The sequence below is a fragment of the Dicentrarchus labrax genome, unplaced genomic scaffold (assembly GCF_905237075.1).
Source record: "Dicentrarchus labrax unplaced genomic scaffold, dlabrax2021, whole genome shotgun sequence".
NCBI classification, from domain to species: Eukaryota; Metazoa; Chordata; class Actinopteri; family Moronidae; genus Dicentrarchus; species Dicentrarchus labrax.
The window spans coordinates 28,945,165-28,972,645 of NW_026136714.1; the positions used below are offsets into that span (position 1 = coordinate 28,945,165).

The 27,481-nt window shown below is 41.9% G+C and overlaps 2 protein-coding genes across 4 annotated transcripts; one reads left to right on the forward strand and one right to left on the reverse strand.

Annotated features, from left to right (window-relative positions):
- Positions 1-5,778: 5,778 nt before the first annotated feature.
- On the reverse strand, positions 5,779-20,152 carry LOC127375948 (leukocyte surface antigen CD53). Of its 2 annotated transcripts, none has more exons than XM_051422388.1 (9): positions 20,023-20,152; positions 14,837-15,041; positions 14,133-14,223; positions 9,906-10,094; positions 9,598-9,672; positions 8,374-8,484; positions 8,094-8,201; positions 7,510-7,593; positions 5,779-6,265 (listed from the first exon to the last, which is right to left on the reverse strand). In XM_051422388.1, exons 3-9 carry the CDS (start codon positions 14,193-14,195, stop codon positions 6,197-6,199), a joined length of 699 nt encoding a protein of 232 aa, XP_051278348.1. In that variant the 5' UTR covers positions 14,196-14,223; positions 14,837-15,041; positions 20,023-20,152; the 3' UTR covers positions 5,779-6,196. The 2 variants fall into 2 exon arrangements, with proteins under 2 accessions (XP_051278348.1, XP_051278347.1); XM_051422387.1 differs by having other exon boundaries at positions 14,837-15,044.
- Positions 19,280-27,481, forward strand: sub1b (SUB1 regulator of transcription b). Of its 2 annotated transcripts, none has more exons than XM_051422410.1 (5): positions 19,280-19,375; positions 23,065-23,134; positions 25,304-25,423; positions 26,658-26,766; positions 26,931-27,481. In XM_051422410.1, the coding sequence occupies exons 2-5, from the start codon at positions 23,066-23,068 to the stop codon at positions 27,008-27,010; spliced, it is 378 nt and encodes a 125-aa protein (XP_051278370.1). In that variant the 5' UTR covers positions 19,280-19,375; position 23,065; the 3' UTR covers positions 27,011-27,481. The 2 variants fall into 2 exon arrangements, with proteins under 2 accessions (XP_051278370.1, XP_051278371.1); XM_051422411.1 differs by having other exon boundaries at positions 19,310-19,375; positions 23,062-23,134.

The window sequence follows — 27,481 nt, forward strand, 5'->3', positions numbered from 1 at the left end:
TATTCCTTCACAGGTGCATCAAGATGGTTAAAAACAATACTTTGGTTTAAGGTAAGTATATTTGTGAGTAAGCATGTGATAAATACATTTGTGCTTGTTGATGCAACATGAAATGAAATACCTATAAAAATGTTACTGTAATTTCTGAAATAATATGCCTCTTTTAGATGCCTAACATCAGACAGCTGCCCCAGAGGGAGAGGAAGACGAGGAAGTGGACCCCCGGAGGCCATGGGAGAGGCCATCCAGGAGGTGAAAGCAGGCAGGCTGAGTCTGGGGCAGGCAGCCAAACAGTTTGGGGTCCCAAAAACGAGCCTGAGTGACCGAGTCAGTGGAAGGGTGGCCTCTGACTGTGTGCACGGTCTGGACACAACAGAGGCACGGTCTCACCCCTGCAGATGAAGATTCCCTGGTGGAGTACTGCCTTTACTCTGCCAGTCATGGGTTTCCACTGACAAAGCCTCAGGTTCAGTCTTTTGCGACAGCGATATACAATCAGCGCTGTCCAGAAGAGAGAAGGGGGAAGTTGGGCCAGACGTGGTGGCTCAACTTCCGCAGGAGGCAAGGCCAGGGCTTCACTTCTCGGACCCCAGACAATATTGACCGTGGGAGGGCATCCTGTGCCAAGAGGGGGCCGATTGAAGATTACTTCAGGCTCCTCACTACCACCATGGAGGAGCATGGGTTGAGGGAGAAACCCCGTCAAGTCTATAACTGCGATGAGACGGGGTTTCAGCTGGACTCGTCGAGAAGAAAGGTCCTCGTGCCCCGGGGGACAAAACATGCTTACAGGCAGGCCCAGGGGACCAGGGACCACGTCACCGTCCTGGCCTGCCTCAACGTGGCTGGGGAGGATATCCCCCCTTTCATAATTTACAAGGGGGGATATCCCGGGGGGCCCTATAACAAAGGGGGGGTCCCCGACGCCCTCTACGGGAAGTCACCGGCCGGGTACATGGACAGTGAGCTGTTCAGGAAGTGGTTTGTCGGGCATTTCCTGAAGTTCGCCGCGCAGGAGCGCCCGCTGCTGCTTGTTTTTGATGGGCACAAATCCCACCTGGATCCAGAGCTGGTCCGGGTGGCACAGAGGGAGGAGGTCATTCTCCTGTGCCTTCCACCACACACATCTCACATCCTGCAGCCTCTGGATATGAGTTTCTTTGGACCCTTGAAGGCAGATTTCTCTGGAATTACAGGAGATCTGTTGGTAATGAGCTTTCAAGGGTCCTTCTTGGTCTCACACAGAGGGTGAAGGATCAGGGGTCGTGGTGGCTGGGTATCAGGAAGGCTGAACACCCTCTGGACCCGGAAGCCATTGATTGGTCACGGGTCATGCCATCCGGACCGCGGCGTGGGACCTCCTTGCCACCTCCGCCAACCCCATCAGCATCTTCCTGGGCCATGCCCCCCCCGCACACCAGAGTCCACCCCCTGTCCCTAGTTTACCCCCTGTCCCTTGTCCACCCCCTGTCCCTTGTCCACCCAATCCCTACTCTACCCATCCCCTGGTAACATCAGGCAGGATCTCAGTAGACCTGGCCCACCTCCTGCCCGAGGTGCGTTATAATACCACCAAGGTCAGGAGGAATACCACCAAGGCCAGGATACTGACGGCTCAGGAGATGTCTGATGCCATCGAGGAGGCGGAGGGCCGTGCTATAAGGCGGGAGGCCCAAGCTCTGGCCACAGAGCAGCGGCGGGCTGAAAACAACGGCCCTACCGCCACTTCCTCTACCCTGCCTGGTGGCTCCCGTCCCAGCCGCAGAACAGCATCCCCCTGGGCTGCCTCGGCCTCCAGCTCCGGCCTTTCCATCGCCGGTCCCTCAACCCGCTCGGCCCCCTCTAGTGCCTCCCACGGTCACCAGCTGCCTGCCCCTAGCGGAACATCCCCACCTAGCCTGCCTGCTCCTGGCTGGCTACTGGATGGTAAAGCACATGTTTTTTTTATTATTTCCTCTGCAATTTTAATACAGCTTTGGGAAATAATTTTGTTGTAATACTAAAATATGATTTTTCTTTTAGAGCCATCAACATCTGCCTTCGGCCTCCGAGGGTCCAGATTGTCTTCCTCTCCCTCCCAATGTAAATGCTTTATATCATTGATAAAAACAAGCAATGTCCTAAGATGCTGGTGATATTAGGGATGATGATGAGTAAACAACACATGTCATCTTGTTTATACAGCCTGCAGACAGACAGCTGCGCCATTGTCCAGCTCCTCCCAGCTGTCTGCTGGACCCACGGCATCCACTGGTATTGTATTTAACATTAAGTCTTTGTGTGCCATCCCATGATATTCAAAACATGTTCTTAAATATATTTTTTCTAGGAGTAGGTCACACCACCACCATGGAAGATCTGTGTGACCAGTGCAGGGAACCTGACCCTCCGGGTGTCTGCTCGGAGGGATTGGTGCCGTGGGTCCAGTGCAACAAATGTGCCAAATGGTTTCACACCATTTGTGTCGGCTGGGAGGAGCTGGACAAAGATGAATTTTGGTGTTTTTGGTGCCTTAATTTGTTCGATAAGTTTGTTATTTAATTTGTTTTTAATTTGATTATCTGTTGTCTATTTGTTTGTATATATTGTAAATATTGTATATATTGTAAATATTGCTGTTTTTCAATTTAGTAAAATATTTTTCATGTCATATCATTTGTCTTTTGATTAAATAATATAATTGTATGCATGAACATTTATTTGTTATATTATGCTACATACTAACTCTGCACTGAGTCTATTACAGGTAATTGTTATATGAGCATACAGCATATGTGTCTGTAATTGCTAAATTAAATGCATCAGCTTGTATTTTAAATGAGAAGTGTTTAACAAAATATCCAGTAGGTGGCGGTATAGCGGTATAACGTTAACTGCATAAATTAGAGTTGTTACTTGTTAAAGCATTGTATCTTATTTTGAAGGAGGAAAGTACGATCCCAGATGAGTTGATGTTAGTTTGTCAGTCTCAGGAACAACTTAATACCCCCATAACACCGGCAGTGTTCAATGTTTACAGCGGGCGGACGCTGCCGCTCGACTCGGGACACCGGCAGCTCACGGCTAAATCACCGGTGTTAGCATCCTTTTACCGACTCTAGTAAAGACCGAGCAAAAGTAAATGTTTAAAACGATACACGGTTAGAAAGGTAAGAAGTTCGTCTTTACTTTAGCACCTTAAAATCAACCGAAACCATTACATGATCATTTAAGTAGTAGTAACTTAGTAGTTAAAGGGAATTCATATCGAATATTAGCATGAAAATCGTTCGCGTTAGGGTTCCGGTACGTTACTATACTATACTATTAACGTACCTTCCCTACTAACTATAGTAGTGTTACTAATTGCTAATACATTTCAGTAATAATATTACCCCCCAAAACATAATTGCATTACTTTTTTTGTCACCCCCTACTGATTTGACATCCAACAGTCCAATCACATCCAGACAAACCAAACACTGGCTGTATAGAGGGGCAAGGGAGGGTAAAGCGAGGGAGTTGCAATCTGCAACTACACCGCTAGATGCCACTAAATCTACATACTGGTCCTTTAAACTTAAGCCTTAAAACAGGCTGCTGGTTATGCCAACTAGTTTAGCTATAACTAACTTTTCAAATAGCCTACCTGAGGTTTTGATTCGATGTGGCGTTGAAGTCCTTGCATCTTTCATCTTTGTAGAGGAAGTATAATTCATTTTTATTTGTAAACAACTATCTAGCAGTTACCTGTAAGCTTACTTGAGTTAATCAAGTAACATTAAGCTTAATTTTATTTAAATGTGTTCCAAATTCTGGTAGCCACTTCAAATGATTCAGTTTCAGTTTTCCTTAGTTACTGTTGCTACACAAATTTTTTTCCATTCTACAGCACATAGTATGCCGTTTTCCGCAATGACTGACCTTAAAGGAAAAATGAGTAGGTTATTCCCAAAAAACAATAGACTCATACAAGAATAATCCCTCTCACTCGACACACACTACACTACACTACTACTGTCTGTATCTGCAGAGACCCTGTTCTCTGCCTGATCTTTACATATTTTGCAGTGTTTGTGACATTATTGGGCGCCAGTGGGTTTGTAGCCCTCAGCCAATAACAGCGCAGAGGGTGTGAGAGTCAAATTCTACTCATTCTGCCTTAAATCCACATGAAACATAAAGCAGAGTGTTATTTGCTTCCTCATATTTATGTGTTTCCTGTACAAACAGGCAGCCAGGGAGGAATTTGTTGCAGACCGCGGTACTGTAACAATATTCCCTGTTGGTATCACTGGCTGTGTTCGACCCCCGTCCAGCTGCTGATCCTGGTTCTGTTACCCGTAAATGGCAGATACAGTTATTATTTGTCTATCAGGAAACTGTGTAAATAACCTTGGTACCATAACATTATACCCATACAATAAAGCTGTGCTTTTGTACAGTAATAGTGAGGCCCAGCCATAGATGTCTGTAATACATTAGCCCTGAGAAACGCTCCACTCTGGTGGTGTCGTAAGAGCGAAAGCATTTCACTGGACACAACATTAGTATACGCCCCTGAGTGGAGGATGAGTCATCAGGAATGCCACTAAGAATACCTGAAAATACCTATAAAATGACTTTTGTGTCATTGTTGGGCCAGACTGGAGTATAGGTGATGTATAGCACAAGGCATTTGTGATAAAAACTTAACATCAATTTTGAATTTTGAGGATTTTAAGGGAGATTAGCTAACATTGTCAGTAGACTACTCCCATTATGCACATAGCTTCAGCATTGCCCACCCACACATATCATCTTATTTGATCCCATGTGATACGTTTAGTTACAGTATATGCCTGTGTAATACAGCTACAGTAATGTTCGTAAAAGGACATTTGTTTGTGATGGGTTTTGGGATAAGCTTTCATTTTACAGCACATATGCAATCATAACTGTCACAGATTTACCATGAAAATTCTAAATTTTTTAAACAACGGGTCAAGGGGTAGACAAAAGCAGTCTTCCCATTTCTAGCTGATGAGCATACATTTTTCCAAATCTGATCTTGGTTTTGATCCAGCCATTCTTAGAAGTTCATGTTTTTGTCTTGGAGAAATGATATCTCTTTTCAACTGTATTTTTTATGGTTGGAATGGTAAATGCCAAGATGGAGACGGCCAGAGCCGACCACACTGAGCTTCACAATGGCTCTGCAGAAACTGTGGGTGACATCACGGAGACTACTTAAATTTTTCATAACACAGTCTTTGCATGTAACTGATTAAAAAATTATGTCATGAGTATTCTTAAAACATGTGTCCCACAGTGTCAGAAATCAGCCATAATTAATTACACTAAATGTGACCATAATTCACAAAATGAAAGTCATGCTGCATGGAAGAAGACTTTAGGCGATTGAGACCATAAACTCATTAGGCAACGATTTACTAAGCTAGTAAATCAAGTGAGAAGTAGCCTCAATTTTCTTAATACTCAGTTATATTTGACTTTTTTGCAACCCACAGAGCAGCGTCCCACAGGCTATTTGAAAGAATGCAGGTTTAAGACATTCTGGGTTGACTTCACTTTACAGACCCGGAAGCTCTGTCCACTATTTATATACTGTCAATGGTCTGTGGACAATTAAATGGTGTTACAAACACACAGTTTAAGTTCATTCGACAGAGTTTTCATTTTTCATATGAGAGAACATTACAGTGACCTGTGGTTCAAGTTTTTTCTGTGTATTGAACCCCGTCTCAAAGAGACCATGGGCTCAATACAAAGAAAAAGCAATTCACAAATGAAAACAACTCAAATGTGGGTGGGTTTATTAAGAAAAGTAAAAGAGTATAAGTCCTTGATGCCCAAAACAAGTGCAATCACAAAATCAAATCATGTAACAGGAAGAAAATGATTGAAAACAAAAAAATTGATTAGGGGGTTTGCTAATGATAATAGGCAAAATCCTGTAGGCTTTATTTATTTTAGTTTCTAAAGGTCTAAGTTGAATTTATTGTATTAGTTTGTGTCCTACCAACTAAATGTTTCCTATTGGTCACCTGATGCAATCCTCAGCTCAGGCTTTTGTCTCCCTTTTTGATGGCCGGAAATGGCACCTTTCTGGTTTTCGGAACATATTCATAAGAAGTTCATACAGATAAAAGCAATCTGTCCTGTTGGAATGTGGAAAGTCGCTGTAAGTTGCAAGTGCAGTTTTCTTGTCCCTTTTTCACTGGTAACCCAGTCCATGTCGACTGAAGTGGCAAAAGAGAGGGATGGTGATAGACAGACAAATAAACTGTAAACAAAGAAGACAAGAAAAATATAGTTTCACCAATGATAAACACTGTTTCTCCAAGACACAAAAGAACATAATGTATAAAAGCAGGAACAGGAAACTGACAGAGAATATAATGTACATTGTTCTGGCTTTAAACTACAGATAAGCTAAACAAATGCTCTGCAAATCTGACATCTCAAAACTGCTCTTATCAATATTTTATATTACCAATTAATCGACTTATGTTAAAGGATTTGTGTACTGACAAACCCATAGAGGATTATTACCCAACATCTGGCAGTTCCCCTCATTTATACAGAATATTTTAGCTCCTTGCAGCTGACTATTTTGATTTTACACAACAAAACGTTCTGCTTTGATTCACTCTAACTGCTCTAATCAACATTATTGGACAAAAAGCTTTGAGAAACCTATCATCACAAAACAGCAAAGTTAACATAGAGAACATAGTGGAACATTTAGCAGGCAAAGAGACATTTAAGAGATATTTTCTCAGGGGTTGGTGGGGACCAAAACCAGAGCTAAAAGGAGATTAACTGTTTGCTAACAAATTTGCCATATCAACTTTATATGGTGATAATATGCCATTGTTTGCAGCTTGTTCCACTGCCTCAAAGTAGACCAAAAGGCAATGATGGCTAGTAGTGCTTAGCTAGCTGGCTTAATATTAAGCGTTCCAGTCCACAAACAGAACTTAAATTAACCATGCCTATTTAACTGTTGAGACAGCCAAAAGCAGTTTCATTCTGTTGCTGTATAAAACTCACAGACTCCAAAATGGCAACCATTGTTACTACATCAACAATTCAGTACTGAATCTCAGAGCAGTAACCTGCAGCTCCACTGCTCTCTGTCAGTTTTAAGTACCAGTGTGTAGGATTTAGTAGCATCTAACAGTTAAATGGAAGATTGCAACCAATTGAATACAGCTTAGCCTTTCAAGCATGTAGGTGAAAGTATGGTGGCTGCCAAACTTGCGAAAAATGGGAAAGGCCCTATCTCGAGCCAGTGTTCGGTTTATCCGTTCTGGACTACTGTAGAAACATGGTGGTTCAACATGGCGGACTCTGTAGAAGAGGACCTGCTCCCTCTGTAGATACAATTTTTGACAATAGAGCCTCTTAAATGTTACACACTGGACCTTTACATTTTAAAGTATGTCTGGTCTGGTCTAATAGCTAAAGGACAACACCTGCAAGAGCCTCATAATAAGGACCACAAGAAGGCTGAATGTACTGTACCTGTATGATAAACATTGTGACAACACCTGCACCTGTGCTAAGATAGTTTCTGGCAAACCAGTCCCTCACTTTCACGAGACAACCCTGAAAGACAAAATTTGTATATATATATATATATATATATATATATATATATATACATACACACACACACACACACACACACACACACACACACACATTACATTAATGCACTCCCGTTTCCTGTACAGTTTTCTTATTGTTATTTATTTCTATTTTAAAAGTACCCTATTTTTGTGTGATTTTTATATTTTATGCACCAATGCACCAAGACAAATTCCTCGTATGTGTAAAAACTTACTTGGCAATAAACCTAATTCTGATTCTGATTCTGACTTCCAACAGGGAGTAATTAAGTAAAGTAATGCATTAGCTTTCGAAAAAACATAATGAGTAATGTGTAATACATTACTTTTTTTGAGTAACAACCCAAACCCTGTATAATAAGCTGTATACTAACTAACCTTTGCTTATTTAACTGTAAACAAAATGTATTGTGTGTGTGCATTTGGGGATTCTTTTGAGAACCAGGTGTATATACAGTGATAATACAGTATAATAACCTCTTGCCAGTTGGATTGGGGGAGGATGTTACAGGGGTCCTTGGTACAACAGGATAATGGGATGTTACCTCTCCAGTCTGCCACACCATGAACTCCACAGCACTGGAACTGTAAGGGGAAAAAAGCAGGGGAAAATGAATGACAACTACTTTAATATACACAAGGGTGTGTTAAATATCAGCAGTAAAACATATTCAAGATAAAATGAAAATATTAACATGGAACTGTTAGAAAGACAAATAGCTCTGGTGTTCATTGTAAGCAGCAGTGGATCGTTTACCAGGTGCTGGACAGCATCAAAGTCATCTTTAAGGGTCTTGTTGCCTTCTGGACTGGACTGTTTGTAGGTCTCCAAGCTTTGCATCAAGTCTTTCTCAAAGTATGTGTCAATCTGCACAACAGATAGGTATGTTACATACTGCTGCCTACTGGACATTAAAAACATTAACCTTGCTTTTATAGCAGTATGTGCTAGTGGAAAGACCAAAGCTGGTGATACAAGTTGGGTGTCCCTCTACCAGTCATCAGCTACTGATATCATGCACCTCATTACAATTCGACAGAAGTTTATTTGGAAAATTCTGGAATCCAAGTTGTTTCAGGTGAAAATGTTTCCAATGGAGTGCCATATCAATACAATCTCTGGCAACAGCTGCGCAAGTATATTACCTGGCATATACTTACTTAAGCTTTATTGCTGAAACATAATTAAATTATGTCTAATTGGTTTTTAAGCACTAAGTCAGATTCAAATAAACTGGATCCGAAGATTCTGACTATGACAACAGCTGCACATTCAACTTTTTTTCAAATTTATTTTCAGGTTTTTTGCTAAAACACGTATTATCTTTGACAGAAATAGTCTGCAGCATGGAGTTTGGATTAAAGAACAGTGGATCTTTAGATGATCCACCCAACCAGATCAGTAGGACCAGCTCTCCATTTCAGGCAAGAGGAGAGGAAGAGAGTCGGATAGGAGCCATACTGGACCAGCTTGGACTTAAGGCTGCTGCTGGCTAATGTCCGGTCTGGACGGAATGGGACGGGAAATCAGAGACTCTTGTGCCCACATCTTTACAGAGACCTGCTCCATCAACATCCTGGATCAAGCGCTCAACGGGCTGATCGTAGCGAGCAGATAGAGTGCAGGACGAGAGGAAGGGGCACTGATGATGCTTAGTGCTCAAACGCAGTGAAAGTAGATAGACACTGTTTTATTTTTATGTCAGGGCAAATTCAAAAGATACACTGCAGAGTAATTTCCTGGGTATATGTGTATATGTATATGTACATATTTATATTAATAACTGTATATATTGGTTTATTTTTTTTTATGTGAATCCAATAGAAATTTAATGATCTGTTATTCTATGCATGTACCATGAAGGAACTGCAAACTTTCATTTTGCTGTACAAGCTTGTGCTGATAATGATCATTCTTTGATTCCTTGGAATCAACACCTTTTATAAATGTATTGTACAGGCTACATATAAACTCTCCTACCTTTCTGCTGTAGACCAGGAACACACAGGCCATGGCCAGCTCCACCAGCATCAGGATGAAGAGCAGGACGAAAAACTGGAATCAGATCAGATTCAAACCGGAGTGAGTTTGTATAAATCTGTACTGTAGTTTGCTATTTATAATTGAGTCAGATAAAATAGTGTTTCAGTCTTATTAACATGAGCTGCATTCTGATGCATTACAAATAAACTGCAAACTCATTAAAAGCATAGGACAGGCGGTAGTTTTTAGAATAATGAAGCTATTTAACCCTGCAAATCATGTTTAATATCATGCTTCATACTCACAGTAATGAGCATGCAGCGGTTCTCCCTCATGCCTCCTAACACTCCCAGGTAGCACACACAGGTAACAATGGTGCCGGTGACCACCAGAGTGTTGGCGGGGTAGATGGGCCAGAAGCTGGTGATGAGAGAGGCGAAGTTGGAGTGTATCATCTGGAACTCTCCAAATGCCACTACAAACGCACCGCACAGCTCCAATACACAGGAAAGATAAAAGACACCTCACCTTATTATTCTGTTCATAATACACTCTATCTCTCAACTGAAAGCCAGGATAATAACAATGAAACTTAGACTTCTCACAAATTCAAACACCGGACTTTTGTCAGACCTTCTCCAGATTAATTTAGTTTGTTACCACAAGACAACTTCTTCTAGTGACTTTTTACAAAAGGAGCACTCATGTTATCCATTATGTCAGAATATCTTGCCCTCTGCTGCTCTGCTGCTCTGCTTCATTCTCTTTCAAGTCCCCTTCATGGAAGTGAAACACCAAACCCCTTTAACCTTCTGAAAGCAGACCTTCCGAAAACTATAATAGCTAGAACACTCATTCTTTTTGCAGCAGAAAGCTAAAGCTTCGGTCTGTAACATCATCACATTGTGCGCTATGGGTGATTTGCGGTGGCATCAGCTGATTGCTGCTGGTGGAGAAGAGTAGCTAGAAAATGAAAGTAAAAATTAAAGATCAAGATACTTAAAGAAATTACATCACAATAAACAAAAATATCAATGTAGGCACTGGCGGACCAGTTCTATTGCAGGGTTAGTGAAGTGTGAAGGCACACTGAAAGTTCCAGCTGAATTAATAATAATAATAATAATAATAATAATAATAATAATAATGCTCAAGGTGTGAGGTGCCGGGCTGGTGCGCCGGGCTGGTGTGGGGATACTAACTAGCCCCCGGCTGAGCGCCGCTACATTGGAGTTCACCCCGGTGGACGAGAGGGTCGCCTCCCTACACCTACGATCTGTGGGGGGTGGAACTATGACTGTTGTTTGTGCTTATGCACCAAACAGCAGTGCAGAATATTCGGCCTTCTTGGAGACCCTGAATGAAGTCCTGTATAGGGCTCCAGTAGGGGACTCCATCGTGCTCCTGGGAGACTTCAACGCACATGTGGGCAATGATGGAGATACTTGGAGGGGCGTGATTGGGAGGAACAGCCTCCCCGATTTGAACCATAGTGGTGTTTTGTTGCTGGACTTCTGTGCTAGTCATGGATTGTCCATAACGAACACCATGTTCCTACATAGGGATGGGAAGTGTACGTGGTACCAGAGCACCTTCATCATCAGACCTGAGGCCGCATGTATTGGACACTCGGGTAAAGAGAGGGGCGGAGCTGTCAACTGATCACCATCTGGTGATGAGTTGGTTGAGGTGACGGGGGAAGCCACTGGACAGACCTGGTAAACCCAAACGTGTAGTACGGGTGAACTGGGAACATCTGGAGGAGGCCCCTGTCCGGGAGACCTTCAACTCCCACCTCCAGCGGAGCTTCTCCTGCATTCCTGTGGAGGCGGGGGACATCAAACTGCAGTGGTTGGTGTTCAAAGCCTCTATTGCTGAAGCTGCGGCTGTGAGCTGTGGTCTTAAGGTCTTGGGTGCCTCAAGGGGCGGTAACCCTCGAACACGGTAGTGGACAATGGCGGTCAGGGAATCCGTCCAAGAAGGAGGCCTTCCGGGATATGTTATCCCGGGGGGCTCCCAAGGCAGTTGCAGGGTACCGACAGGCCCGAAGGACTGCAGCCGCACCTGTGAGGGAAGCAAAACAGCGGGTGTGGGAGGAGTTCGGAGAAGTCATGGAGAAGGACTTTCAGACGGCACCCAGGCGCTTCTGGAAAACCGACCAACACCTCAGGAGGGGGAAGTGGGGAACCATTCAAGCTGTGTACAGCGGGGATGGGACACTGCTGACCTCAACTGAGGAGGTAATTGGGCGGTGGAAGGAAAACTTTGGGGAACTCCTGAACCCGACTAGACCAACAAACCCGCCCTCTGTGATAGAGGTAGGGCTGGAGTGTGATGGGGGATCTGCATCAATTTCCCTGCGGAAAGTCACTGAGGTAGTCAAACAACTCCACAGTGGCAAAGCCCCGGGGATTGATGAGATTCGCCAGAAATGCTGAAGGCTCTGGGTGTTGAGGGGCTGTCTTGGTTGACACGCCTTTTCAGGCGGAACTGGGGTGGTGGTTCCCCTATTTAAAAAGGGGGACCAGAGGGTGTGTGCAAACTACAGAGGCATCACACTACTCAGCCTCAGGAAAGTTTACTCTAAGGTGCTGGAAAGGAGGGTCCGGTTGATTGTCGAAACTCTGATTGAACAGTGCGGGTTCCGTCCTGGTCCTGGAACAACAGACCAAGTATTTACTCTCTCAGGTGTCCTGGAAGGGGCCTGGGAATATGCCCATCCGGTCTACATGTGCTTTGTGGATTTGGAGAAGGCATATGACCGGGTTCCCCAGGGTATCCTGTGGGAAATGCTGCGGGAGTATGGGGTGAGGGGGCCACTTCTCAGGGCCATCCAATCCTTGTATTTCCAAAGCGAGAGTTGTGTCTGGATTCTTGGTTGTAAGTCGGACTCGTTTCCAGTGGGTGTTGGCCTCCGCCAGGGCTGCGCTCCTGTTTGTGACTTTCATGGAGAGGATATCGAGGCGTAGTCGTGGGGGGGAGGGGTTGCAGTTTGGTGGGCTGAGGATTGCATCGTTGCTTTTTGCGGATGATGTGGTCCTGATGGCATCATCGGCCTGTGACCTTCAGCATTCATTGGATCGGTTCGAAGCTGAGTGTCAAGCGGCTGGGATGAGGATCAGCACCTCTAAATCGGAGGCCATGGTTCTCAGCAGGAAACCGGTGGATTGTCTACTCCGGGTAGGGAGTGAGTCCTTACCCCAAGTGAAGGAGTTCAAGTACCTCAGGGTTTTGTTCATGAGTGAGGGTAGAATGGAGCAGGAGATTGGCCGGAGAATTGTGGCAGCAGGGGCAGTTTTGCAATCCCTTTATAAAACAGTTGTCACAAAGAGGGAGTTGAGCCGAAAGGTGAAGCTCTCGACCTACCGGTCGATCTTTGTTCCTACCCTCACCTATGGTCATGAGAGATGGGTCGTGACTGAAAGAACGAGATCCCGGGTACAAGCGGCCGAAATGGGTTTCCTCAGGAGGGTGGCCGGCATCTCCCTTAGGGATAGGGTGAGAAGCTCGGACATCCGCAAGGGACTCAGAGTTGAGCCGTTTCTCCTTTGCGTCGAAAGGAGCCAGCTTAGATGGTTCGGGCATCTGATGAGGATGCCTCCAGGGCGCCTCCCGAGGGAGCTGTTCCTGGCACATCCAGCTGGGAGGAGGCCACGGGCAGACCAAGGACCAGGTGGAGAGATTATATCTCAACACTGGCCTGGGAACGCCTCGGGATCCCCCAGTCAGAGTTGGCCGATGTGGCCAGGGAAAGGGAAGTTTGGGGTCCTCTGCTGAACTTGCTACCCCCGCGACCCGATCCCGGATAAGTGGATGAAGATGAGATGAGAGATGAGATGAGATAATAATAATAATATTAGAAGATAAATCTATTTTAACTATTACCTTTAACATTTAAAACTGCTATCTCACCTAAACGAATGTGACCAATTTTAGGGCATACACAATAATAATTATAATAATTAATAATTCTACATGTATTTTGTATAGCACCAACACAGTATTGTGTCGTTGCTATATTGACGCTATTATTTTTAGTGTGTATTATTCTTGTGAGAGGAAGAGATACATCCTATTCATTTAAGAAAAAAACTAACTTCATTCAAAACAGCAGGATGACCCAAACTAATAACTAGCCATTGAGAATCTTCATGATTTTCTCTCTTTATAAAGATCCAGAGTGTAACATTTAAGAGGATCAATTTTGTAAAGCTAAGCTGTATTCAAATGGTCACAATATGAAACTTCACTGCTAGATGCCAATAAATCCTACACACTGGTCCTATAAGGAAACTTTATTTCAACCATCCTGAACAACAAAAGGTTACCAAAATACATTGGCTTTTTTACATTGGCAATGATGACCATAAGTTCATAAAACCAACTATTGATATTGATATTTATAGATGAATAAAGTATCTATCTAATCTAACCTATTGGTTGTAACAGGTATTACACATTGATGAGATGATCCAGTGTTTGGTTTGACAGTGTGTGACGGCCACAGTGTATCGGGGTGCTTAACAACCTACCCAGCACAGAAAGTTGAGATGTATCAGCATAGTTTTTAAGCAGTTCACACATGAGCGATTCATCCTTCCTGATTATCTTCCTCTGTAAGGTCTGTAACAGTAGACAAGTTAGTTTATTAAAATACGTATCGTAAAATACTTGTGAAGCAAAACAAGTTAAGGTGCTGCTCCTGTTGGTGGCAGAGTGTTTACAGGACAACACTGTTTGATATGGCAACACTGAGCCATGAGGCACAATGGACATCTGTGACCTATTCAGGATCCAGTTAATCATTATTTTCTGCTCTTATCTCCACATTAACCATTTTCTGCAAGTTGTTACCTTGATGTCAGAGAATGTGTTCTCTTTAAAAATGTTAAAGAACTTAGTTCTTGTTTATGGACTTCACTTCAACAGGCCATACAACCTCCTCCAGTTTCACTAATGTTCTGTAAATGACTATTTTAGATTATAGTATATATTATATTCATGAATCCTTGAATATTTCTTCACATCATATTGATTTTTGTTTTAATGAATGTTGATTAATGCCTACTTTACTGTCTCCGACAGCAATATTACATATAACTTTATGTCACTAACTGTTTTAATTTGTTTTTGTATGTTGCAAATAAAGTTATTATCTGTACAGTCATAGTCTAAATACTTGGATTAACTAATTCAAACAATCATAACGTAAATGATAAAATATCTAAAGGCTTACCTTAACTAGTTAGCAGTGTTTTGGTGTTGTTCCTAGTCATTCCCAGTGTTAACTGACGACAGACAGGTATGAGGAGGAAGAGGAGGAGGCGGGAGGAGGAAAGACAACTGAGGCCTCTGTCTTTCAACTGGCAGTAAGAACATGCCTACATGACCAACACTGAATAGGAGGGGCGTCCACACTTTGCAATTACAGTAAAGAAGAGCTGCTGAGAGAAGAGTGGGAGAGAAATCAGGTTTGCCATTAGTGTAGCTTTAATCAAAGTCGTTTTTCCCCAGTTTACATTTGAAGATGCTGCTGTACTATGGTATACATAGCGATTTTTGGGGGATTATAATGTACATTTGCTCGTCCACGCAAAACAGGTGGGGCCGGAAGCCTGATGACACAGTGTTTGCTCCGGCAGCACATATGAAAAATTGGAGATGACACAGAGAATTAAACAGTGGATCATCGCTGGCACAGCCCCCGCCTGTCTCCCAACTGGGCTTCTGGTTGTGTTGCTGGGGGGCTGGGTGGGGAAGGGGCTATTTCTCGCTAGCCCGGCCTGGCCATTCTTCATTGCTCTATCTGCACTAAAGATATGTATTTTATGTTTTTATTTATAAATACTAGTGCTTTGTTTGACCGATCTGCAGCTTCTGTAATTCTAAAGGGCTCATTCTAAGGTAACAAAAACATAACAATTCTTATTTTCAGTTTTGCCAATGAAAATATGGTTATGATCATTATATTCCATTAGTGACAATAGACCAGTGTTACACACCGGACCTTTAACAAGAACATGTGATCAAAGGTAATCAAACAGTCAGCTATTTATAATTTTCCAATTGAATACATTCTAAAAAATTATCTCTTTGTGGTTGTTTTCTCTGCCTGTGTCACTATTGTCACTGTTGTGGTTATTCTATCAAATTAACATTAAAAAAACAAAGCAATACCAGTACAATGTTTCTGAGTAGAAACAACATCATAAAAGTAGTAAAAATAAATGATAAAGATAATGATTTTGGCTTTATACGTTTTTCCTTCTGCACACAGCCATGATGTAACAGTTACACTACGTCTTGGGTTATGCAGGAGTACATGTGGGTGGCTATGGAAAAAACAGAACAACCAGCAAGGTACCTCAGCATAGCCTGAGAGATATCCTACATTTGTCTGTGTGAACTAAAAACAATAGTTTTAACAGGCATAATGTCCCTTACCTAACCTAACCCCAAAGGTAAACAGTTGGCCAAATTAACACCAACTATTATTTGTAGTGTAACTCTGTACTTACCTAAATCTCGTATTACCTCAATTTCCTATTTAAGGGGGTAGCTTCCTCATTAAAACTGCTTCCTCTATCCTGTCCTATCTATCTATCTATCTATCTATCTATCTATCTATCTATCTATCCTGTCTGCATCTCTGAATTTCTCAGCAGTGGAACTATAGTCTGTCCTCACTGTAGGTTATGATGTTGTCGCACTCTGCTCTCTCTCTTCTTTACCTCACTTATGTAACTTTAAGCAAACCATTGTAGCCTATATATAAATCATATTCATACCATTATATCATATCATATCATATTTAGAATAACTTAATAATAATCTGTAATGTTCCTATATATATATATATATTTTTTTTTTTGTAGTATTATTTTTTGGCCTTTGTGCCTTTGTGCCTTTGTTTGATGGGGGGGCGGCTGGGGATGGGCGGGGGCAGGGGATGGCATGCACCAGAGGGCCGCAGGTCAGATTCGAACCCAGGCCGCTGCGTATATGGGTTGCCAGCTCTACCGACTGAGCTAACCAGGCGCCCATGTTCCTATATTTTATTTGAACCATTGACTCCATGCTATTAACTAGCTTGCCATTTACAAATCACCCCATCAGCCAACACCACTAAGCAACCAACGCAGCCAAGCCACAGCCAGCTTAGCTACAGTTAGTTGGTTGGATGCCCCTGCCTCAATTCCCTCATGGCTAGCAGAAGGCAATAGTTAAAGGGACACTTCACCCATTTGCATTAAGCTTTGTATCATTAGAACCCCAGTCATATTTTTGAATGGTCGTGCATCATTCCCTCACTTTCCCTGAGAGGGGAGAAATACGGATGTTAGTGTTGCACTTCCTGCTTCCAATGATGTAAAAATCTTCATTTTGCGTCATTGGAAGCAGGAAGTCTCATATCTCTGTAGAGGGGGTGAGACTACAAGCACTACTTCCTCATTTTTTTTTCACTCACGCTACAGACCTATTACAGATCAGTGGGTGGGACTTCACCTGCAGAAACTAAAAAATATAACCGCCATCTAGTTTGGAAGGCGCTGACGAGCCAGACGTTACGACTATGGTAATCAATGTAATATGGAAGAAATTTCGAAAGTATGATGGTCGAATCGGATGTTCGTGGCTACCTTTATGAGCCGCAATATAGCGAAGAGCAGCTGAGGCTTCTGCAGCCGAGGCAGAGGACCTGCCTGTCGCGGACGAGGAGCCCGGACTGGCTCGAGCTGGGGCGGACTGCTGGTGCCTGTGCTCTCGCTGTGCGCCTACGGACACACGGACGTCTGACTGTAAAGTGAGTGTTTCCATTGTCTGTCTTATAACAACGTGGCATGTATGCACACAATTTGTTTTGTATTTGTATTATCACAAAGTTATTCCCGGTTAATACGTAACGTCAGCCAACTGAACTAACATTAGCTTCTTTACTGCACAAACAGCTTGCAGTTGCATTGCTAACTACTGTGGCACGCTAAACACAAAGACCATGTATCTCTAACTGTGTGCTCAATGTCTTGTAGACAATATCGCCTAACAGCCTTTCTGGAATGGGTCCTGCAAGGCGAGAGATTGGGTCGAGGCCATCGTGTCGTTTTACCCGCTGATGTGGTGCAGGCTATCTGACAGAAATATCCAGCTCCAGATGGCCAGTACTGCGGCACCGAGACGTTGAGGACGCTCAGGAGGAACTACAACTGTCATTGTTAACATATTTATTTTTGTTGTTGCTGATATATTTCTGTAAATAAATGGTTTACATTCACGTTGTTGTAGTCCTTGATAGTGTTAGTGGGAGCGGCTTGCGGAGCTGTGCATTGTGGGAGTTGTTGTCTTTAATACAAATGCGCCCTAAAGTCACTTTCTGTCTTTTCTCGGTCAAATAGGCACCAAATTCAAAATGTATGTTACATTTCGACTACATATATAATCCACTTTCAATAAATATTAATGTTTCCACCATTTAAATGGTAAATGGACCTGTACTTCTATAGCGCCTTTCTAGTCTTCTGACCACTCAAAGCACTTTTACACTGCATGCCACATTCACCCTTTCACACAGTGATGGCAAAGCCCCTACCTCATTCATACACATTCACACACCGATGCTCAGCATTGGGAGCAATTTGGGGTTCAGTATCTTGTTCATGGATACTTCGACATGTGGCGGCAGGAGCCGGGTATCGGACCAACAACCTTCCGATTAGGGGATGACCCGCTCTGCCTCTGAGCCACAGCTGCCAAAGTTAGCTCTGTACCTTTACCTAACCTTTGTTGTGAATTCTTCATGTTCAGAGACATTTGGTTCAGAGACTTTTAATTTGAAACCACAACCCTTATTTTGAAAGTACAGAGCGGTTGTTTTCCCTGTTTTCGCGCATTTCTCTGACCGGAGCTCTGTAGAGGCCGATTCCCACATACACCAGTTTCAGGGTTCAATATCCAACACTTGTTATTTTATTTATTTTGCAGATATGCCAACTTTATGCTAATGCAGTTTTTTGCATGTGGTTTAGTGTAAAACTATTTGAAAAGAAATGTTTGCATGTTAACTAAATATGAATTCAATATTTAAATTTGCCAAAGCAAAAGAAATCAATTTTAAAAAATGAAAAGGAGTGTGTCCATCCACTACAGTTATGGCAACGATTTGGATTTGAAACCAATAATTGTGTATGTTGTGATGAAACTGAAATCAATGATAATTTTTCCAGTGTATTCCGAAGCTTTATGGCTTTCTTTCTTTCTTTTTACATACTTTATTTAGAACAATTTGCACTTATAAATGAGCAAGGCAATGGCAATATAAAATGATACATTGATTATGATCAAACATATACAAATATAAAAAGAAAAACATACAATAGAAATAAATATATATATACACATCTATACATAGACATACAAATAAATGTATATGCATCACTAGTGGCCTCTGCACAGGGTAGTCCCCGGCTTTTTTCCTTTTAATTGGCTTTTAGCTACTGTATATCTGCTACTATAGCTATATTGTGCATTGTCCCAGCTAAATAAACATTAAATAAATAAATAGAATAAATATCTTCTCTCATAATGTATTGTTTATGGACTTGCCATAGGACAAAGCTAAGTCTATCTGGCGAACAACATTCCTATTCTTTGGAAATCTGATTGTATTCAAAGTCATTTAAAAAAATAAAAAATAAACTTCCGGCTAGGCAGAACCGACCGGAAAGTAAATCGGCTTTCCGCTTCCTGTCAAGAGAACCGCTCTACTACATCGTATCATGTAAGCATTAACAGTTTGAAAAGAACACGCTGAAAAGTGTGTGTTGCGGGGATTGTTGCTTTAATATAAGAACAGGTCGCTGTTTTCCTGCACAGCTGTTAGAATCCAGGGCTCTGGCTAAAGACAGTCCAGCTGCATACATACAACCGGGATTCCTCTCTGCTGACGTTAGCTAGCAACCGTGGCTAAGCTATCTAAATAAGCATTTAGCTAACGTTAGGTAACGTAGTTAGCTAACGTTCATGCCCGTATACAAGCACAGTCTTATCATTACAGTGCAGCCATCGATCACACACCTGCCTTGCCTTTGTTGAATCACCTTGCATGCCAGAGTCTCAGTGAGGTAGTTAGCCAGATGAAATATATAACGTTAGTTCAAGTTTAAACAGTCTGAAGTCAAACATGGTGGAATGTGCGCAGTTTAAAGCGCTAAAACGCCTCATGAAGGAGAATGGTGTTTTTATCGGTCAACCCTTAAACGTCGTTAAATAACGTGCGCTAATGACGTTAGTCCTCAGGTCCGGACCTAATGGGACTGTCCTACAGAAAGCTAGCTAACGTTAGTACAGCCGACACACAGAGGGAGCCACCAGTTTCTTACAAAGACACGATATATATATAAAACGAGGTAATTTAGAAGCACTTACCGATGCTGTGAGGATTACGTTATTGCCACAATCCTCAAAGACTCATTCCACCCGCTGCATGACAACAAGCTGTAAACCGTTACCTGTGCAGGTAACCGGCTAGCTGCCGTCTTTGTTTAAATTAGCCAGGAACGTTAACTCGACCGTGGTTAAAGATGTGGAAAGGCTTTAGGGGTTTTCAGGAGTTATTTGTCTGAGAAGCACTTTGTTACAAGGGCTGCACAATTAATGCAAATGTTGTGGAAAATGCAATATTTTACAATATCCAAATGGCAGAAGCTGCTATTTGTTTGATGAAGATAAAATGTGTGACAAACAGCATTGTAATGAAGTGCTGCCCACAAAAATCCGTGTATCATTTGTTCTTTTCATATTCAATTGAGATTCCAAAATCGGAAAATGAAAAAACGGTTTGTTATTTCCTTATTCGTTTATGAATCTGATACCAAAAAACAAATAACGGTTCATTTTTTGTACTTTCGATTTATTGCTCAGATCAAACATAGGAAATGAAATAACGGGCCACGGATCGATTTTGATTTTGATATTTAATTTTTTCGCTTTGTGTGAACCGGAAGTTATTGTCATCTTCGTGTGTTGCAATCGGAAGTTTGCAGCAGTTTCGCAAAGCCTGAAAAAACTCAATCATGCAGTGATTGTACTCTGTATTTAAGGACTTATTTGAAACTATAAGGACTTATTAAGGACTTATTTGAAACTGGCAAGACACATGTAGAGATTTCTACTAGGCTGCAGCAGATGGAGATCCAGCGATGTTCTGACAGTCACCCGTTTAGTTCCTCTGAACAATCAGAATCACAATCAGACAAATTACTTTCCTTACATGCTCCATATGAATTAGACGTAAATATATTAAGAATATACATATAGTATAATTTTTAAAGTCACACAGTGTAAAGTGGTCGCAGGCTTCCTCTTCAGCAGAGGCACATAGCAGATGTTGGGTTTGCAGAGGGATGTACGACAACGATGATGACGTGCAGGATCTCTCTCGGTAGATGATATGGACGGAGTCCAACGGCAGCAGTTCAGCATCCGGCCACAGAGCTGTTCGCTCTCGGTACAACACCGGTCCACCCGGACGGTGTGGAAGCGACAGATATGCTCCGGTCCGTGATGTCCCTGTGCAGCCCTGTCTCAGTGACACACACCAGACTCCCGGTACTCTGTGTGGCTGCGCGTTAATGCCGTCAGTTCGTACATTCCGTTGCTAGGAGACCGTGCATCCACCATAACAACAGAGGGGAGACTCTGCTTCAATCTTCTCCTTCTCCATAAACCCGTCCCGTCTCGACCCTCCTCTCTTCCCCCGACGTTACTTCCCTCCTCTGCATCCCCGGTGTGTTTCCTCCAGAGTTCAGCTGGTAGATCAGCTGTTCTGTCCACCGTACCCGGCATTAGATCAGCTGTTCTTCCCCGACGGCATTAGATCAGCTGTTCTGTCCACCTACTGACGGCATTAGATCAGCTGTTCTGTCCACCGTACCGACCGGCATTAGATCAGCTGTTCTGTCCACCGTACTGACCGGCATTAGATCAGCTGTTCTCCGGAGTAAACAACGGCAGCTGTCCCGGTGGAAGCGACATTAAAACACGAAAATGAACACAAAAACTCTCTCAAACAACCTTGTTAGAGAGGACAGGACTTCATAGAGTTACAGTGAAAAAATAAGAACGAACAAAAAGAGAATAAAAGTTAAGAAGTTAGAAAGCAGACTGGAGTAACAGGCAGCATGCAGCTTTTTCGCGCACGCGCCAGGAAGATGAAGGTGAAAGATGAATGAAAAGATGAAACTCTCCATGATTGATCCTCAGTTTTGAAGACTAACGTTAGTTAAACTGAAGAAGTGAATCAAGCTAGAGAGACAATAACTTCTGGTTCACACAAAACGAAAAAATTAAATATCAAAATCGATCCGTGGCCCGTTATTTCATTTCCTATGTTTGATCTGAGCAATAAATCGAAAGTACAAAAAATGAACCGTTTTTTTTGGTATCAGATTCATAAACGAATAAGGAAATAACAAACCGTTTTTTCATTTTCCGATTTTGGAATCTCAATTGAATATGAAAAGAACGAATGATACACGGGATTCTCCAGATGTACATTTCATTTGCGATGCAAAGTGATCATTCCCACTAACCGTGAAACATCGCAACCACAGTGTCTGTCAGGATAATCGCAATATGACGTTACCAGATCAAGCAGCCCTAGTTATTTGTCAGTGAAACACTTGCTCACTAGTATTGCACAGTTTATTGAAATTTTATAAAAATTGCAACATTTTTAAAAAAAAAAGTAAAATGTGTGACAAACAGCTTTATAATGAAATACTGTAGAGCTGCAGAGATGCCCTAGCCTACATCGATCTTGTTCTCCAGATGTAAGAAAACATGTTTGTTTTGCTACAGACCCCAACAAATGTCAAATCATCATGACTTCACAATTTTTTTTACCTATTCGGATGGGCCTGCCTCCACTGCTACAAAAAATCTTAGAGGAAACACTGAGCCTCCTCCTAGTGCTCCTAATGCAAGAATCCACTGGGCCCCAACGTAAACAACCAATCAGAGCCGAGAAAGATAGAAAGAGGGTTTGGGTTGATGGCTTAAGGATAGTGGATTGTATAATTCCCAGCATTGATATCTGACAATCTGGGAACAGGACTCAACAATTGGCAAACTTTCTTGGCTCTGATTGGTTACACTTATTGGTCACTGTAATCATTCCTGCTTTCCATGCTGTCTGTGAAGAGATCCCTTCATAATGCACATATATCAAGTATTCTGTAAGGACTAATTTTTGTAGTATGCACAGCAGAATTTTGCAATCTATTCTTTTTCATTTACACAGACTGGCGAATATCATTACCTTTTAGGATCAAATCTGAAAGGTTTCACGAGCATTAACACCCAAAGTACTTGTTCCTCTCTGTGTCTCTGTAGGTAGTCTGTTTAATGAACCCTTATAGTGGTTTTGCACTGAAATAGTGTTCTGATATTTGATCCCTGTCTCAGCAGAATGCCAAAATCAAAGGAAGTTCTGTCTTCCACATCTGGAAGTGACTCGGACAGTGAAGTAGAGACCAAGGTTTGTGCTTTAATACTACCTTTTGATTGCTTCATGTACTTTGGATGTGTCTGAGATAGACAGACAATAGTAGGTGTCTGATAGTTTAGGGTCATAGTGTCTTTTTGTCCAAGAGCTAGAACCTTTTGAAGCAGAACCCAGTGTCTGCTTCAAAAGGTTCTAGCTCTTGGACAAACAGAAAATAATTCAGGCCTAATTGGCCTATTATTATTTTATATTTTCACTTTATAACAAAATAGATGTTATTTTTATTAGCCTATATCATTGTGGACAGACTCGTGAAAAACCATCCATAATTCAACTTTCACCAAGGAAAGAGGTGATTGCTAAAATGAAATAGGTGCAGAATGTAGTCCTGATTGATTAATCATCTTTAACCATTCTTGGTGCTATTGTGCAGTTGCACTGTTATTGTAAACTGCGCAATATAAGCAGAGAATCCAGAGATATTATTGCCCAAAGATATGATCCAAATAGGATGATAACCATGGTAAATACTGTCTGACTATTTGAGTCACAGATTTAACTTTTGGAGCATATAGCAGAGTTCCAGAATGTAACCACTTTATACTGCTAGAATCCAGAGTTCATGTTATCCTCACGCCCTGGAAAATTTAGGGACTTGTTTTCCAGTCATGGTAATGAATTAAAATGGCCAAATACCCTGAAAATAATCTATGTTGTCCTGGAATATTGTAATTGCTTTTTAGCCCCTCAGTCAGATCACCTATGTAAACCAAGGTAGGAGGAAGCTGTAGTGAACTGTAGTTAAATAGATGCTGCAGGAAAATTGTCTGTTGTGAGAAAAGTGGAAAGCAAGCTGACATGTACCATAAACACCTACCTGTATGACCCTGAGACACTCATCATGAAAAAAGTAAGGAATAAACCTGGGGAAAATGTGTCAATACTAGGTCTTCCAGTAAATTATATAACCGTTTGTGAGCAAGTGTTGTCCTGTATTGTCAAGAAAATGTTGTGGAAGAGGATATCTTAGAGAGAACCCTGAGATAGATGTGCAATAAAACAATCTCATAATGTGAGCAGCCGTGGTCTGATTTTTATCATGATTCTGTGAACAGTGAAAGTAGTTGGTTAACATTACCTGGATGTTCCTCTAACAGCTAACTGTGGCTGCTTCTGGTGCCATTACTCCCTGACATATTTACAGCTGATCCACTGTCAAAAAACAATAATGAACGATAGCATTGTCAAGCTCAGTACATTGCATTTCCTGTGACTACGTCACAATAAAAGTCAACTTGTGTTTCTCCAGCTAAACACTTTTAATGTGAAACTGCAGCAGTAGAAAGTGTTCAGTTTGCATTAGCAGTACCTTAATACAACTTTTTTCACCACAGATACACAGTTTGTAATTCTATAAGTACTAGGGCCGTGCCCGTAGGAAGTATGTATTGCTATAGAAAAGTGGGAGGTTAAGTAGCTTTTTCATGGATTGCCAAATGAGGTTGTGTTTGAAGGTGGGACATCAGGGACATTTAGGTTTGTTGTGAAATGTGTAGATTGATAACTATTGTGTTTTCATAGAATTTGGCTTTTAGCAAGGCCAATTCTCCGCACCCTCCTCTGTGTGAAAGTTTCAGATGCGGCGAGGGGGGAAATGTCGCTCCTGCATCCCTGATCCTCCTCTGGAGGTAGTATCAGGGACGCAGGAGCGAGGGCGTGTCGGTCAGTCAGTCTGAAACTGGCGGTCTCTACTACTTAATAAAAAGCCGGCAACGTACAGTCTGAAAACTGCACAGGTCTCTCACTTTTTCAACTTAATAAAGAGAAATACACAGCTGTACGTGGAGAAGGCTGTCCTTTTTCTTTCCTCCCCCCTCTCTTTTTTTTGGAAAAAAAACCCCCGAAAAAAAAAAGGGTTTTTTTTAAAAAAAACCCACCACCGCCCCCCCCCCCGAATTTTTTTTTTGGGAAAAAAAAAAAAAGTCCACACAAAGCCAACGTTACAGGACCAAACAACAAGGTACAACACTGAAGGAGCGAAGTCAGATACAAGGGACACAGGGATGAGTATAGCTAGGAATTTATTGATATTGTTACTGCTCATCAGCACCGACATAACTATGTGAATAAAATCTTAGTGCAGTTAGACACAGTGTTCCTTTTCACTTCTTTATACCTTTTGTCTATTTTTTTTTTTTGTAGGCAAAGAGAAAGAAGTCAAGCGCACCGGAGAAACCAGCCAAGAAACCAAAGAGCGGAGAGAGTTCCAAGCCAGGCGGCTCATCCAAGAGCAGCAGTAACAGTGACGACAACATGTTTCAGGTGGGTATAATCTAGTTTCAACTAGAAATTTAATGATACACTCAACTCATGATTCAATACAATTCTCGATTCTCGACCAGACAAAAATCTAATCTTCTCTTATATTTCTTTATTAAATTCAATATTTTTTTTTTTTAGTCTGAGTTATGCTAAACAATGTTTAAAACAATGCATATTTCCATACGAGGGAAGTATTCCCCATACAGGGGTGGCTGTGGCTCAGAGGTAGGTGGTCCACTAATCAGAAGGTTGGCAGTTCAATCCCAGCTCCTCTCAAAATGTCCTTGAGCAAGGTACTGAACCCCAAACTGCTCCTAATGCTGCAAATCGGTGTTTGAAGGTGTATGAATGCTTAGTTTCTGTTTGTGATGAGCAGTTGGCACCTTGCTTGACAATGCATGGCAGCCACTGCCATCAGTGTATGAATGTGTGTGAATGGGTGAGTAGCATGTAGTGTACAGTGCAGTGAGTGGTCAAAAGACTAGAAAGGTGCTATATGACTATATAAGTACAGTCCATTTACCATTCCATTGAGACTGAAAATATGTCACTACAGAAAATGGCTGCTATATAGTAAAAGCTCTGAAATAGTCAAATTTGTATAGCAAATTAGCGTAGCTTAGTTTGCTGTTATTCTTCAGTAAAAACTAGCCTACATACTGCAGGGAGAAAGGTGGCTTTAGAACATAACTGAAACATTCAGAAAATAACATTTTATTCACTGCTTCGTTCTCATTAATGTAGCTACCTTCTCTTGACCATCGCAGCTCTCTCGGCCTGTAAAGGCACACCTTCCAAAGGGTAGCCCTGTTATAATTTAGAGGCAAATCCTTGCCAATCCCAAGCCCAGCCAAGACATGTGCATGGAAAAGGGCTAATTAGCTACTTGCAGGCTACTAGGTGTCCTCGGGCACCACATTGGAGACCTCTGCCTTAAGTATTTTAACTTCAGTTTTTGTGTAGATGGAGTTATTGCTTAGTACTATTACCTAGAGCCGGGGTCTGACCGAGGTTTCTGCCTCTTAAAAGGAAGTTTTTCCTTGACGCCATCGCCAAGTGCTTGCTCATGGTGGTACTGTTGGGTCTCTGTAATTAATGTTAAAGAGTTCGGTCTAGACCTGCTCTATTTGAAAAGTGTCCTGAGATAACTTCTGTTATGAATTGGTGCTATACAAATAAAATTGAATTGAATTGAATGATATTGATAAGTTGACTGTTAGTTTGCTTCTTATAGATTGGAAAGATGAGATATGTCAGCGTCAGGGACTTCAAAGGTAAAGTCCTGATTGACATCAGAGAGTACTGGATGAACCAAGACGGGGAGATGAAGCCAGGGAAAAAAGGTAATCACATCAGTGAGCCCTGCATATGCTTCAGATATGTTTAAATACATTTCAGTATATTTATCTGAATAACTCCACGAGTACCTGGAAAGATGTTTGTTTTTGGTGGTTTTGGTGTGAGACACAGTTAAACTTAAAACTGTCTGTTTTAAATGTTCTTGTAGGTATCTCCCTGAACCCTGAACAGTGGAACCAACTGAAGGACCAGATTTCAGAAATCGATGACGCCATTAAGAGAATATAAGCATTCGTTTAATGTTATCTGCTGAGACAATTGAACATGTTGGCTAATCAGTTTTGTAAAAACCCTGGGATTGTTTTCTAATTGATTTTAATTTGTAGTTGTATAGATCTAGTGTCGTCTGCATACTTTGGTTTTTCTGTGTGACACTTGTTGTAGTAAAGGTCTGGGTGGATGAGAAGGAGGGTGATTATTACAGTCGGTGGGTAGGGTGTATCAATACAGTGATGTTTTTGTATTGAATAATAAAAACAAGGCACTAGCTTAATGTTGTTTAATGTGTAAGTTCATGTTTGACTATCATGTACATATAAATGATTAGACTTAGTTCCATCTGACCGTTGTAATATGTATCACCCAGTATCTTCATTTCAGTAAGCCGAGCCGAGTGTGTCGTGTTGTACCTGCAGGTTTTTAGTTTCATGGGTAGAACCATGGGTTAGGTTTTGAAAATAAATGATACTATTAAACCAA

Excerpts from the sequence above, each read along its gene's own strand:
- LOC127375948 (XM_051422388.1), bottom strand. The coding sequence starts at position 14,195 with ATGAATCGCTCATGTGTGAACTGCTTAAAAACTATGCTGATACATCTC. Across the intron at positions 7,594-8,093 it reads CCCAATCCAACTGGCAAGAG|GGTTGTCTCGTGAAAGTGAG; the intron begins GTTATTATACTG and ends TTTGTCTTTCAG. Across the intron at positions 6,266-7,509 it reads TCACAATGTTTATCATACAG|TTTATTTGTCTGTCTATCAC; the intron begins GTACAGTACATT and ends CTTTGTTTACAG.
- sub1b (XM_051422410.1), top strand. The coding sequence starts at position 23,066 with ATGCCAAAATCAAAGGAAGTTCTGTCTTCCACATCTGGAAGTGACTCG. Across the intron at positions 25,424-26,657 it reads GTGACGACAACATGTTTCAG|ATTGGAAAGATGAGATATGT; the intron begins GTGGGTATAATC and ends TGCTTCTTATAG. Across the intron at positions 26,767-26,930 it reads GATGAAGCCAGGGAAAAAAG|GTATCTCCCTGAACCCTGAA; the intron begins GTAATCACATCA and ends ATGTTCTTGTAG.